Source organism: Heterocephalus glaber, unplaced genomic scaffold (genome assembly GCF_053883595.1).
Source record: "Heterocephalus glaber isolate CG9 unplaced genomic scaffold, H.glaber_assembly_v1.0 deba00001687, whole genome shotgun sequence".
NCBI lineage: Eukaryota > Metazoa > Chordata > Mammalia > Rodentia > Bathyergidae > Heterocephalus > Heterocephalus glaber.
The window spans coordinates 1706237-1720153 of NW_028258412.1; the positions used below are offsets into that span (position 1 = coordinate 1706237).

The 13917-nt window shown below is 37.8% G+C and overlaps 1 protein-coding gene across 9 annotated transcripts in view; it reads right to left on the bottom strand.

Moving 5' to 3' along the window:
- The window catches only part of Grk3 (G protein-coupled receptor kinase 3), a 213644-nt gene that overhangs the window by 123354 nt on the left and 76373 nt on the right, over nucleotides 1-13917 (bottom strand). For 8 of the 9 annotated variants that reach the window (XM_087198009.1, XM_087198007.1, XM_087198011.1 and 5 more), the window contains one exon: nucleotides 2172-2245. The exons of the other annotated variant lie outside the window; for it this stretch is intronic. In XM_087198009.1, coding sequence (XP_087054135.1) covers nucleotides 2172-2245 — 74 coding nt within the window. The remainder of the gene's footprint in view (nucleotides 1-2171; nucleotides 2246-13917) is intronic. 9 annotated transcript variants of the gene reach the window in all.

Consider the following 13917-nt stretch of genomic DNA (forward strand, 5'->3'; position numbering starts at 1 on the left):
TTAAAAATTTGTTTGGTTTTTGTTGTTGTTGTTGTTTTGTCTGAACATCTCTATTTCTCTTCCACTTTTAAAGGAAAATTTGAATGGGAATAACATTTTAGGCTGGAAGATTTTTCTTTCAGGACTTTAAAGATGGCCATTTCATTGTCTGCCTCCACCCCATCATTTCTCTTCAGTATCACAGTCAAGCTAACTGCTGCTCCTTTAAAAGTAATGTGGCTCCCTTGACACCCTTGAGATGTTCTCTGTTCTAAGTTTCTGCAGTTTTATACTGACATGCAAAGACACATGTTCTTTGTATTCATTTTGTCTAGTGATGAATAGTAGGGATGGATTCTAAGCTGTTTTGAATCTATAAGTATCTGTCTTTCACCATTTTGTAAAATTATCTCTTCAAATACTGCTGCTGCCCTATTTGCTCTTTTCTCTTTTTGGAACTCCAATTCTACATGTATTAGGCCTTTAAATATGCCTTGTATACCTTTAATATTCTTATCTATTTTTTTCTCTCTGTGCTTCAGTCTGAGGCTATCTACTGACCTGCTTCCTATATCTTATCTTGTGTTTTATCTAACTGCATTAAACCTAGCCATTAAGTTCCGACTTCAAATACTGTACTTTCTGTTCTAGAATGCCCATTCAACTCTTCATAATAAATTCAAATTATGCTGAGATCTATTTTCCCATCTTTCACTGAACATACTATTTGTGGTTATTTTAAGGTACTTGATAATTACCTCCAGTACCCAGCTCCTCTGAAAGGTCTTCCTCGATGCTTAGGAGTCAGACATCTTGCCTTATAGCAAGTCTAATAATTTTCTGCTATGTACTTGAGACTGTAGAGTCTTTATGTATTGTTATCTTGTATCTACAGAAAAGACATAGCAGGCTCCCTTTATTTTGTGTTGGGCGGAGGGAAGGAGACTCATCACCCAACACAAGACTGTGCCAGTCAGGCTGGGTTGTCGTTTTTTTGTAGGCCTCAGCCAAGTTCTGGTTTGCCCCTTTCCTACATCACAACCCTCTGTGGATCTCAATGACAGATCTTTGTCTCCTCAGCATTAGATTCAGTTCTTCCCTGGAAAAGTTTCCAGGTTAGCTATTTGTCGTCCCATCCCACTCACCTTCAGACCTTGGCATGTGTCTTGGGAATGAAACTAACCACCTGTCTGGAATCCATCCAGTCCTGTTTGTTTGATAGACTGATTTAGCAGTACTGGGGCTGAACCTAGGGGCCTCTACACTGAGCTACACCACCCACTTTTTTTTTGTATTTTTTATTTTGTGAGAGGGTCTCACAACTCCAGGTTGGGCTTTAACTTGCCTCAGCCTCCCAGAGTGCTGGGATTACATGTGTGCACCAAAACACCCAGCTCCATTGTTTTTTGGTTTAGTTCCAGAAACCTCTTCTAGTCTGTCTCCCAGAAGCAACTTCCTGCCCAGAGCCACGCCTGAATTCTCTTGTGCCTGAATTCCCTTCAACCCAATGCACTGTGAGTTAACAGCCTGTCCAGTGAACAAACAGCTGTCAACCCTCAATATCAGCAGGCTACTCCCCGAGGACTATCCTCTCTCACTTGTTCTGTTTTCAGACTTCTGTCCCCAGTAGGTTTGTAGTTCTTAAGCTCATTTAATTCTGTATGGCTGACTTTCTGCCTTCCAGAAACTTCTGCCCTATCATTTCAGCCCCTCTCCAGCTTCAGATTTCACCAGCTGTGTGTTTGAGATTCCACTCCACCCCATCCCACCTCAACCTGCCTGCAGTTTGTTACTCCAGTATGATCAGAAATCTCTGCTAGCTTCTCTCTCAGACCCAGTGGCAGCCCTGGGCTGTGGTTCACATCTCCAGAATAACCCTTCAAAGGAGATAAAGTGGCTCATAATCCTCAGTGCATTTCTGAAGGATCCCCTATCTCTGGAAATTCAGCTCAACAATTCCTCATTGCTCCCACTGTATGCCAAAGCCCTTAGGAACATGGTTTTAATAACATGCCTGGTCCTTCGCAGCTGTTGTCAGCATTTCAGATAAATTACGTATTATATTTTGCACTACTAATTACTTTTAATGAGTTTCTAAATATATGGAAGATGTTTTGTAGTCTTAATATTTCCCAAACCAAAGTTAGAATATGCTTTTTGAAATAAAAGCATCAGGAAAAGTTACTTCTTACCTCTTCATAAAACTTCACCTGAGGTACAGCTTCATTAATTTCATTCAAACAAAAATCTTTAAATAGCAAGAAACCTAAAGGGAAAGAATAAAAAAATTCAGGATGGGCAATAAATTGTAATTTTACCCCATAGGGTGTCTTCAAAATCAATGAGTTTATACCTCAACCTCTCCCTCCCCTGCCTTTAAAATCTATACATAAAACAAAAACCAGGATTTCAAGAGGCCAATGAAACCTAATGGCTCCAAGCAAGAGAGGACCATACTCTGGCTCCCAGAAGCTTAGGGTCCCTTCTCTGCTCACAGGCTTTCTCTGTTTTGAGAACGTACCATCAGCAGCACTTGGTCATGGTCACCACCACGTGGAGCCCTTGGTCAGGGAAGTAAATGACAACCAAACCATAATGACCAAAGGAGAAGGAGGACTGAGAATGTGGAAGGGCTGGTGAGTGGTGCTCTGAGCTGACACGGTGCCTGAGGAAGCAGGGTTGAGCTCCCTAAGCAGAGAAATGTTCATGACCTTTTCCAGCTCCTTCTCCTGGCCCTCACTACTTAGCACACCATCAAATGCCTCAACCAGGGCAGACTGCCCATTCCCACATCCTTCTTTGCTTTTTCATGACACAATGCCTCACCCAGAGAAAATATCCTGCCCCTGGAACACCAACCCCTCCTCTACAGCTTAACAACACCTAACTCAGCCTTTACAATGGGATCCAAGAGCCACCTTTCCTGTAAAGTCAACTTTGACAAGACAGACACAATTATACAATGCATGGTACATGAGGTCAATTAAATGTTTGTTGAATGAATATTTGGTCCCACAGCTCCTCCAACGTCCCTCTGTCTAAATATTCACCACTCTTTAATCATCTGGTTAAGTTTCCCACACTTTGCAAGCCTAGTGTTCAGCAAAATGTCCCACATATCAGGCCTAAATGAATGAACAGAATAAGTCAATACCAGAATCTGCATAGAGACAGACGAAGACTGCAAAACTCTAAGAAGTCAAGGCAGTTAAAGGACTGTTAATAGAAACAGAAATCAAAGAAGAACACTGAAGAAAGAGTTACAAAAAGTCTAACCTGTAGGGAGATGTATGAGAATTCCTCAGGTACAGTATGAGAAAAAGGAAGCAACTGTGACAAGCTTTCATTAATGTTAGCATGGGAACCCTCAACTTGCTGCGCATGAATTCCCTTCTACAGTTCTAGGAACATGACCTTTGTGAATGGTCATTGTGCATTCATCTGAACTGAAGAAAACAATTCAGATATTCAGTGAAATCGTCAAGGCCAGGGTGCTCTTGGGGTAGATGCAGCTTGGAGCACCCTGCTTAACTAATCTCACTGAGAAGCTGCAGTGAGTTGACAGAGGAAGGGAGCAGGGGCACAGAGGTGACAGAGGCTCCTAATTTACGTCTCAGTGTTTTGTTTGTGTGTTCATATATTTGGTACTGGGGATTGAAACCAGGGACTTTGCAGTGAGCTACATCCACAAACCCCCTTTTTAAAATCTTGAGTCAGAGTCTCACTAAGTCACAAATTTGCCCAGGCTGGGGTCAAACTTCTGATCCTCCTGCCTCAGCCTCCCAGAGTGCTGGGATTACAGGCATGGGCCACCATACCCAGTTAATATTTTGGTTATCTTTTCATTTTTACTTATTTCAAAGTAATTTCTAATTTCCTTTGTTATTCTTTGACACATGAGTCATTCATAAGTGAGCAGTTTAACTTCTGAATATTTGGGGTATTCCTCAGGTATTTTTCAGATATTGATTTCTACTTAACTCTGTTACAGTCAGGGAACATACTCAGTATGATGTCAATGCTTTTAAATTTACTGAAGTTTGATTTTAGACCTGCATTGTTCTGCTCTTGAAGGGTGCAAATTTCCTTGAAGAGTAAGAAGTCAACCCTTACCCATCCCCTGTGCTCTTACTAGATGTCTGACTACTCATTTCCCTGGCCCAGCTGAGAAGTGTTGAAATCTCCATCTGTAATGGTGGATGTGTTCACCTTTCTTCCAGTGTTGTCAGGTTTTGTTTCATGTATTTCTTTTTCTATGTTTAGAAGAAATTGAAATGAGAATTTGGACTTATGTATTCTCAACATATCAGAGATGTTCTTGAAACATCTAAATGACAGAATGAAAGAACGGCACAATGGACCCCTTGCTTTTGACTGCTCTCGCTGGGCTCATCATTTTCCTTGGGGCACACTCTAGTTCCTCTAACCCCAAGCTCTTTCCTTTCTCTGAGTTTCTTACCTGCTATTCCCCCACTTATCTCCCGGATCTGCTGGGCTCGGTCACTTCTGCTTAATCTTCCTTTCCTTAATGAGGCCTTTATGAATAGTCTTATGCTCTCTCTCACTCTCTTATCTCTCACCCATATTCATTCTCTCTCTCTCTCTCTCTCTCTCTCTCTCTCTCTCTCTCACACACACACACACACACACACACACACACACTCTTTGTTTACAATACTTACACCACCAAAACTTATCACTACCACGTATACTTCTCTGCTGTCTACTTCCCCATCACAATGTTGGCAGCAAACAGACAGCTATGATGTTTTCTTCTACACTATGTTTGCAATATCAAAAACACCCACAGACTGTGATTTGAGGAGAGAACAAAGGATAGAAGGAAGGAAGAGGGAAGAGATAGGAAGAGAGGGGGTTGGATAAAAGATCATTCAACTCAGAATGTTTTTACCTATGACTTAAACACAATTTCCATCATCGAGGTGTAGAGTAATCCAACGAATTATTTTAATATACTCTAGGAAAACAAAACCATATTTTCCTCGCATCTGTACATAGACTGAAGCTTTACTTTCTCCCAGTTGTCTAAATGAAGCTGTTTAAATGGATCAAGAAGAAAGATATTTTACCCTTTGAATAAATCCTAGATGATTGTGTACCAGGCTGAAAGCATTTTACCTCCATCAGCCTTAAATTACATAAAAAGTAAATTACAGCAAAAACTAAAGGGCAAAAATAAGGGAATACAGTAATACTTTGGTTCATAAACACTTCTGTTTGTAAACAATTCAGTTTGCAAACAAATATATTTGGTATAATTTTGTTTCCTTTCACAAACTCAACATCAGGTGACAAACATGACCACAGCCATCTTTCCCACACAAACACAAACACAAAATTGTAAAACAAATTAAGTTCATAAACTGAGATACCACTGTACTTCACCTACAAGTTCTCTTCATCATTAAGAAAAATAAAAATAGTGACTCAGTATCTACTTACTAGATAACTGTGGAATGGCTTTACCTTGTTTCTATATTTGAACCACTGAAAATTTCCTGGTTGTATGACACTTGGGCATGGCAAACTATTTCAATTTGCCACTATAGCATTTTACAAAAATTAGTACAAAAAACTGTATTGTTTTAAAAAAACATTATGTGTTTTACGTGTTAAGAGCTTTTGAAAGCATTAAGAATATATAGTTTCACCAACAATGCACTCCCTTCTCCATTGTTGGTGGGAGTGCAGACTGGTGCAGCTACTGTGGAAGTCAGTAGAGAGATACCTCAAAAAACTAGGACTAGAGGTCTCATATGACCCAGCTATTCCCCTGCTGGGTATCTTCCCAAAAGAATTAAAAGAATCATACCACAGTGATATACATGTACCCATGTTCATAATGGCACAGTTTGTAATAGCTAAAGCTTGGAACCAGTCCAAGTGCCCATCAACTGGAAACTGGATAAAGAAAATGTGGGTTTTTAATAAAATGGAGTACTACTCAGCCATAAAGAATGAAAAACTAGAGTCATTTATAGCTAAATGGATGCATATGGAGGCCATACCCTTAAGTGAAATAAATAGGACACACGTGTAAATACCGAATAGTTTCACTAGTGTGAGAAACTGATAGTGTAAACAAAGGTTAAAACGATTAAAATGAATAATTGATATTTTGAAATAGAAAAAAAGGTCCAAAGATGAAGGAGTGAAGGGAGGGGAAGGAGAAAGGAAAAGAGGGAAAGGAAAAACTATGAGAAAAGAAAAAAAAATGGAAATGAAATCTATGTAAATAGGTAAGGGCGGAGGGGGTGAAGGGTGCACAGGTAATGGGGGAAAAGAAATAGGAACCAAGATACATCATGTACAGGTACAAGCACCCAATGATAAATGTAAACGAATTGTATACCTAAAATGTACCAATAAAATTAATTAAAAAAAAGAATATGTAGTTTCTATGAGAAATTCTGAATCTTGACCTCCTTTAAAAAAGTAGAAAGGTGGAAAGAGAAATATTCTTTGCAAGAAATAATATTTATCCTCAGTTTTGCCAAGAACAGTAAAATACTGAAAAGATAAATTGTATAACTACTAAAATTTTCTACCAATACTGATTGATTCTACAAAACAGCTAAGCTAAGAGCTACTGGGCTGTGTATCACAGCTGAAATGGGGAAGACAGAGTACTTTTCACTCCAGAGAAATACAGATCAATGTAAGAGACACACAGTAAATATCACTTATGGTAAAGGCATCAAGGAATTAAATATGATGCTGAGATAGATGATAATAAGAGGAAGATGTATTTCAGATAGAAGAACCAGTAAGAGCTGTGAGATGAAAAAATTAAAATGTGTTAGATTAAGAAAGGCTATCACAGCAATACATGCACAATCATATTTGTAGCAGTGGAAGTCACGATAGTTAGGCTGTGGAAACAGCCTTGATGCCTGTCAACAGCATGGATAAAGAAAAATGTGAATATTATCCAGCCATAGAGAAAAATAAAATCCTTGTCATTTGCAGGAAAAATGGATAGAGACCACCACATTAAGCAAAATAAGCCAGACTCATAAAGTTAAATGTTGCATATTTTCTCTTATGGGAAGCCTAAAATATGAATGAATGATGACAGGAAACTAAAAAGTAGGCTTTAAGAGATAGGGAAGGGGATGGAAGGGAAGAAAAGAAGGGAGCAAAAGGATTAAAAATTATCAATATAGGTTATATGCAGGTACCAATTCCCAAAATGAACCTCACTATTCTGTATTACCAACATGTACTAATAAGAGAGGAAGGAGGAGGGGATGGGGAAGAAAGTGGAGAAGAAAGGAAGGGCTAGAATGTATAATCTCACTCCTTCTATTTAATATTGGACTGGAGGTCTTAGAAAATGAAATATTGGTTATTCAAATTGAAAAGGAAGCTATTCTCAGATAGCCTGGTTATCTACATAGCAAATCCTACCTACAAATAAACTGCTAGAATATATGTAAGGTGTTGGCAAGGCCACAGGATGTGAGATTGTTAGATATGACTCAATGAAATTCCTATATACTTGCAGTACACAATTTTAAGATAGAATTTGAAAAACCATTCCATTTGCAATAATGTCAAAGAACAATCAATTCTTAGAAATAAACAAGAGACAAGTAAGTCTCATAGTGGTATGCTAAACACTACAAAATGTTACTGGTCTAAATAAATGGAAATACAAAGCTCATAAATTGGAAGGCTCAGTGTTGCTGAGATAGTAATTACTTCCAAATTAATATGTGATACAATACAATTGCAATCATAACTCCAGTAGTCTTTTTAAAAAAACTGACAAGTTGATTCTAAAACTTACATGGAAATATAATAAAGGAAGGAAGGAAGAAAGGATCCAAAACATTCTGAGAAAGAAGAAAGTTCCATAACTTATACTATAGAATTTCCATAGTATAAGCTGTAGGAATCAATATATAGCATGGTCTTGGCATAAGGCTAAATCAATGGCACAGAATAGAGTGTCCAGAAATATATCCACATGTATATGGTCAATTTAAGTTGATTTAACAAATAATGCTATTAAAAACTAAACTTCAAAGGCAAGAGGAAAATGAACTGTTCCCTCTTACCTTAGAAAGAACTAAGGGCTATTACCAAAAAAACTATACAGCTAAAATTATGTTTCTAGAATATATATATAGATGTATATAACATATCTTCACAGAAAATATTCGTGCAGATTTCTTAAGAGTATGGGAAAACTTCTGCTTTTCAAAGACATCACGAAGAGAACAGACCAGCCTACATTGAAATATATTACAAAGCCTAAATCCAAAAAACCACCTTGTCTGTATACATTCAAGCAAGCAAGCAAGAAAGCAAACAAAACCTTTTACAAATCAGTTTTAGAAATACAAACAATCCAAAAAAAGAACGGGCAACAATGCTGAACTCTTCACAAGCTATGAAGGTCATGCTCAGTAAGCACAAGAAAGAGCTCAACATGTGTGTGATCATCAGGTCAATGTCAACTACCCCACTCAGAGTAGGGTAGAACTCCGTCACAAACACTGACAACATCCAGTGTTGGCTCAGGAGGTCCTGCAAGGCTGTGGGCCCCTCCTGCTTCAGAATCAACCAGCAAAGAACCCACTGACTGTCCTAGCTGAGGGACTGATCCTCACCACAGGATAAGACTTCAGCTCCATAGTGGAGGTGAGAAAAGTTGTGCTTGGGATTCAGGAAATTCCTTCAGGCAACAGTTAGTATTACCATGTCCTGTGCTTAAAGCCAGTGGAAAATTATGACCCAACTGAGGCAAGCCTGCTAATGGTCCAGGCTCTTCAGAGATGAAGTGGCATCTCCCCACTGGTACAGAGTCATGACCCCTAAAGATGCTTGCAGATAGCAAAGGGAACACAGAATGGGTAGCAAAGGAAGGCAGCTATGAACACCAGCTATGACCAGGTGACCAGTTACAGAAATGAGGACTGTGACTATCACAAGTATTTCCTTCTTATTTTGTGTGTCCTCTTGTCACGTAACACAAACATGTAACATTAACCTAACTTTATTGCATAGCATTAAATACTGCTAACTTCACATCATAGTATTTAGGTTGCAGAATTACCAAGGAGAACAGGAAACATCACCCAAGGACCTGGTATCTCCCTATCAGAAAAGGGCTGTGTTTTTGCATGAGGAACAGTTGTATCGTGTTAAGCAGAAGGATGACCTATCACTGTCTTTATTTGGAGATTATAATGTAAAGAGATGTGGACATGAGGTAGACTTGTAGTGGTTAATTTTATTTATCAACGTGGAGAATGTTTGGGGAGATTAACATTTGTTATGGCTTGTGTTTAGATGTCTTTCTAAAGCCTCATGTGGTTATGGTAGGGCTTTTTTAGAGGTGGCTAGATCTAGAATATGTGACATTAATTTATGGTACAATGCTAGGCTCAAGGGCACTAGGATTAAGGGTGTGAGTGCTACCCCCCCCCAAGTAGTATAGCTAAAGATAAAAGGGTCAGACTCTGTTAAGGCCCCTTGTTGTTTTTGCTGTCTTCTGCATACAATAAACTATTTTTCCTGTGTGACATCTGTCTGCCATGTGCCACTCTGCCTTGGATCCAGCCAACTATAGACTAAAACCTCTACAAACTGTGAGCTAAATGAACCTTTCCCTCTTTAACTTTGGGTGTTGGGTATTTTGTATCAGCAATGAAAGAAAAGTAACTAAGACAACATTTAAACCTATAAACTTTAAGTATGCAGATTGCCCTCCATAAGGCACATGGGTTGCATCAGTTGTATGCCACAAGAGAACTAAAAACCTGTCCCTAGCCGGGGGAATTCCCTAGCAGTCTGCCTTCACATTTCATCTATGCCATCAGCTCTTCTGGGTTGCAAGCCTGCTGGCCCACACAAGAAGACTTAGATATACCAGTCTCCATCATCATATTAAATCCTCATCCTTATATTAAATCTCCTTGTGAATGCATGCACACACCCTACTGGTTCTATGTCTGAGCAACCCTCTACAGATTTTGAACAGGCTGGAGAATGTACAATTTCTTTAGAATATGGTTGAAAGCTTCTTATAAAATTAAAAACATGCTTAATGTAGAACTCAGCAATTCTTCTATTAGGTATTTATTTGAAAACATGTGAAATAAGTCTAACAATAGTATTTTCACAAAATGGAATGTTATTCAGCAATAAGACAAATCTATGATATAGCCTGTAATATGTGTGTTAGTAGAATTCTCCAAGAAACAGAATCAAAAGGATATACAAGATAATGTATGATTGAAAAGTATGGTGTGTGTTTAAGATTTTTAGAGATTTACTATAGCAAAAGACACATTGCCTTTCATTCCCCTAAAATACTCTCCCTTGCTCTGCCTACTTATCCCATTATCTTGACACTTTGTGAAGCAGTTCTGAAAGTCCTCCTTTATGAGTGTCTTTAGTTGCTCTGTCATGGCTGCCTTGATGTCCTCAACTGATTCAAAATGTTTCCCTTACATAATCATTTTGACTTTGGGGAAGAGCCAGAAGTTCTATGGTGCCAGATACAGTGAATAAGATGGATGAGGACACACTGTAATGTTTTTATAAGCCTGCCTTTTCACTGACTGGCACCTGGCTGCAGCACTCACTGGATTTTTTATCACACCTTGTAAAGACACTCGCAAAAAACAGCTTTTAGAACTGCATCAAAAAGTAGCAAGAATAAAGGGATACATGTGTTTGAAGCAAGGGGAAGTATTTCAGGGGGATTAATGGCAATGTATCTTTTACTGTATAATTTTTTTTTTTTGGTACAGGGTATCAAACTCAGGACCTTGCGCCTGCGAGGCAGGTGCAGTGCCACTGAGCGAAATCCTCAGTCCTACTGTAATAATTTTTAAAAAATGTAAACACTGAATTTTTAATCATATCTCCTAATTTTAATTTATATTTAAGTACCTTCCCCCCCATAATTTTTATAGTGAATCTTACAAAAACTGCTCTAGTTAAATTATACTAGCATTTCCATTTTATTATGTGTGTTCAAGGATTTAAAGTACTCTTAAGATTTTTTCCAGAGCAAACATTACAGTTTTATGTGGCTAGGAAATTGTCAATTATAAATGGAATATTTGAAAAGCCAAGTTGATGGTAATTCTTTCTATTATTAGTGACATAAAACTTTTAATTGTTCAAAGCCAGAGTTCAGTTACTTTTTTCTAACAATAAAATAACTTCTTTCCCAATAGCTACATAGAATTTGAGCCATGTTATTTTTGTTTTTTCTTTGTTTTTATTTTTTACTAGTATGTTTGTAGTACATGATTACATTCCTCAAGTGGAGTTAGTACCTGCACATAACACCTTAATTCTTTTTTCATCCCCTTCCAATCTCCTCCCTTCCCTTTCCCTCCATTTCCTGATCCTCTTCTCATCTGAGAAAAATCTCCCTACTTTCTATTATCTAATCTTTTATTTTGGTCTTTATTTATATTTTGGGTTCCTTATATAAGAGAAACTGTGTGATATTTAAGCTTATGTGCCTGATTTATTTCACGTAACATTACTGTCTCAAGGTGCATCCATTTTCCTACAAATAAATAACATACACCAATACTTAAGAAAGGTGGCCATTTGAGTAACATTAATACAAGTCCATATACCCACTGTTCAACAAAACCCTAAACAAAAATAAGTCCAGAGATATAAAACTTGAATAAAAGCTATGGCTACAGGACTACTGTCCAAGATAGGCTTATTTCCATCAGAAGCATCACATACAAAATAGTGGCACTTCTTTTTATGATTTTACCTTTTCTTCTTGGAACTTTTATATTTTGATGTTCTGTAATTTTAAACGTAGAAACTATTCATAAGGAAGTGTGTACTCATTAGGTAGCTTTTACCTTAGTGTGCACCTTGTCTAATTTGCCTTGTTTTTTTTCCTTTATGATTTTTTTAATCACTTAGGGCTGACTGGAGACACCACACCTCTTCACCACTATTTCAGTCTGGATTTCTTCAGAACACAGTATTCTCTTAGACATCCACAGTAAAGTGTTTAAAATCAGGAAATTTATCACTGATGAGCTACTGTTGTCTAATTCACATTCCAACAGTAGCCGTCTAAATGACCCCTTTGCCATTATTTTTTTCTAATCCAGAATCATACCTGCATTATTTATTATATCTTTAGTCTCTTGGGTTTCTTGATTTTAATGTTTTAAAGGAATACAGGACAATCATTTTGTAAAATGTCCCTTTATTTTGGTTAGTTTAATGTTTCCTAGTAGTTAAGGCTTAGACTTCGCGTGGTTGTCAGGAAGGCTGAAGATGACATATTGTGTTGTTCTCAATGTGTTCTGCTGTCAGTTTGCCTCAGCTATTTGTGACTGTTAATTTTGATCATTTGCTTCAAGTGGATGTTTGCTAGATTCTTCAGTGTGACTTTCCCTTTGTAAATAATAGGCAGCTTGTGGGAGTTAATTCTGGAACCATGTAAATATTCTGCTCATCATCAAACTTTACTCATTAGTTTTAGTACACATTGATTTTCTGACTCCATTTCTTTTATACTTTTTGGTTGGCCTTTGACTGTAACAAAGAGCTTGTCCTTTTCCCTATTTGCCTATTTATCATACTATGAATTTATGAATCCTTAACTAATGAGTTATAATCCAGTACTATCAGAACTTATTTTATTTTACTTTTTATGGTGCTGAAGATGGAACCTAGGGCCTTGCATATGCTAGGCAAGTGCTCTATCACCAAGCTGCACCCCTGATCTACTATTATTTATTTTGAATTAAAATTATCCTAGTATTCACTCACAGGAACCTTATTAAGCTGATTCCTGTGTTCTGCTGCTTTCTATCATTTTTTGAGCACATTTTCCTCTGCCATCAGATACTTAAAGTTCAAACTGTTATTGACTCACAGTCTTTTCTCTAATGAGCCCTAGTTTCTTTTAATAGAGAATGGTATTTAGAAACCAAAATTTGGACACTAGAGTGCTCATTGCTATTGGTGTATCACTGCTTCTAGGTCTTCTTAATGAAATGACCAAGGTGTGTGTGTGTGTGTGTGTGTGTGTGTGTGTGTGCGCGCGCACATGCATGTGTGTGTATTTATCCATTTGTCTGTCTAAAGCAATGCATTCACATAACTCCCATTTCAACCTAGTGAACATTCTGCTGTCTTCTCACATTTTAACTCTCTTGTGTAAGCAGGCTCCCACACCATCTTCCATGTGTTGGCTCAATTCTGTATGCCTTGCAAACATTGCAAATAGTTCCAGAACTACAAACTGCTACACTGTGGAAAAGTAAACCTATTGACTAGAGTTAATATTTGTTTCCAGTTCTTTTTTAAGGTAAATTTACTTATAGTACTGTACACAATTTAATTTTGATAAATGTACTAACCCACATAACCCCCAACTCTGTTGAAAGACAGTATTTCCATCCCCAGAAAGTTCCCTGTGTTTCCTCCGAATCAATTTCATGACCCTAGGGGAAAGTACTTTTCTGATTTTTATAAAACCATAGATCACTTCTGCCTGTTCTAGAATTTCACATATATGGAATTATATACTCCTTTGTGTCTTCCTTTATTTTAAGTCTTTTTTTTTTTCAGTGTTGGGAATTGAAGCCAGGGCTTTTGCACTAAGCTGCCCAGTTGGACTTGAGCTTGTGATTCTCCTACCTCAGCTTCCCAGAGTGCTACAATTACAGGTATGCATCACTATGCTGGTTGTGTCTGGAATCTTTTGACCAGAAAAATGTCACATTTACTTATGATGATGGTTAATTTTAGATATCAGTTTGACTAGATTAAACAATACCCAGGTAGCTGGCAGGACACTGTTTCTAGGTGTGTCTGTGATGATATTTCTGAAAAAGAGCAACATTTGAGTCTGTAAACTGGGTAAGAACTCCCCTACCAATATACCATCTAGTCCATTGGGGG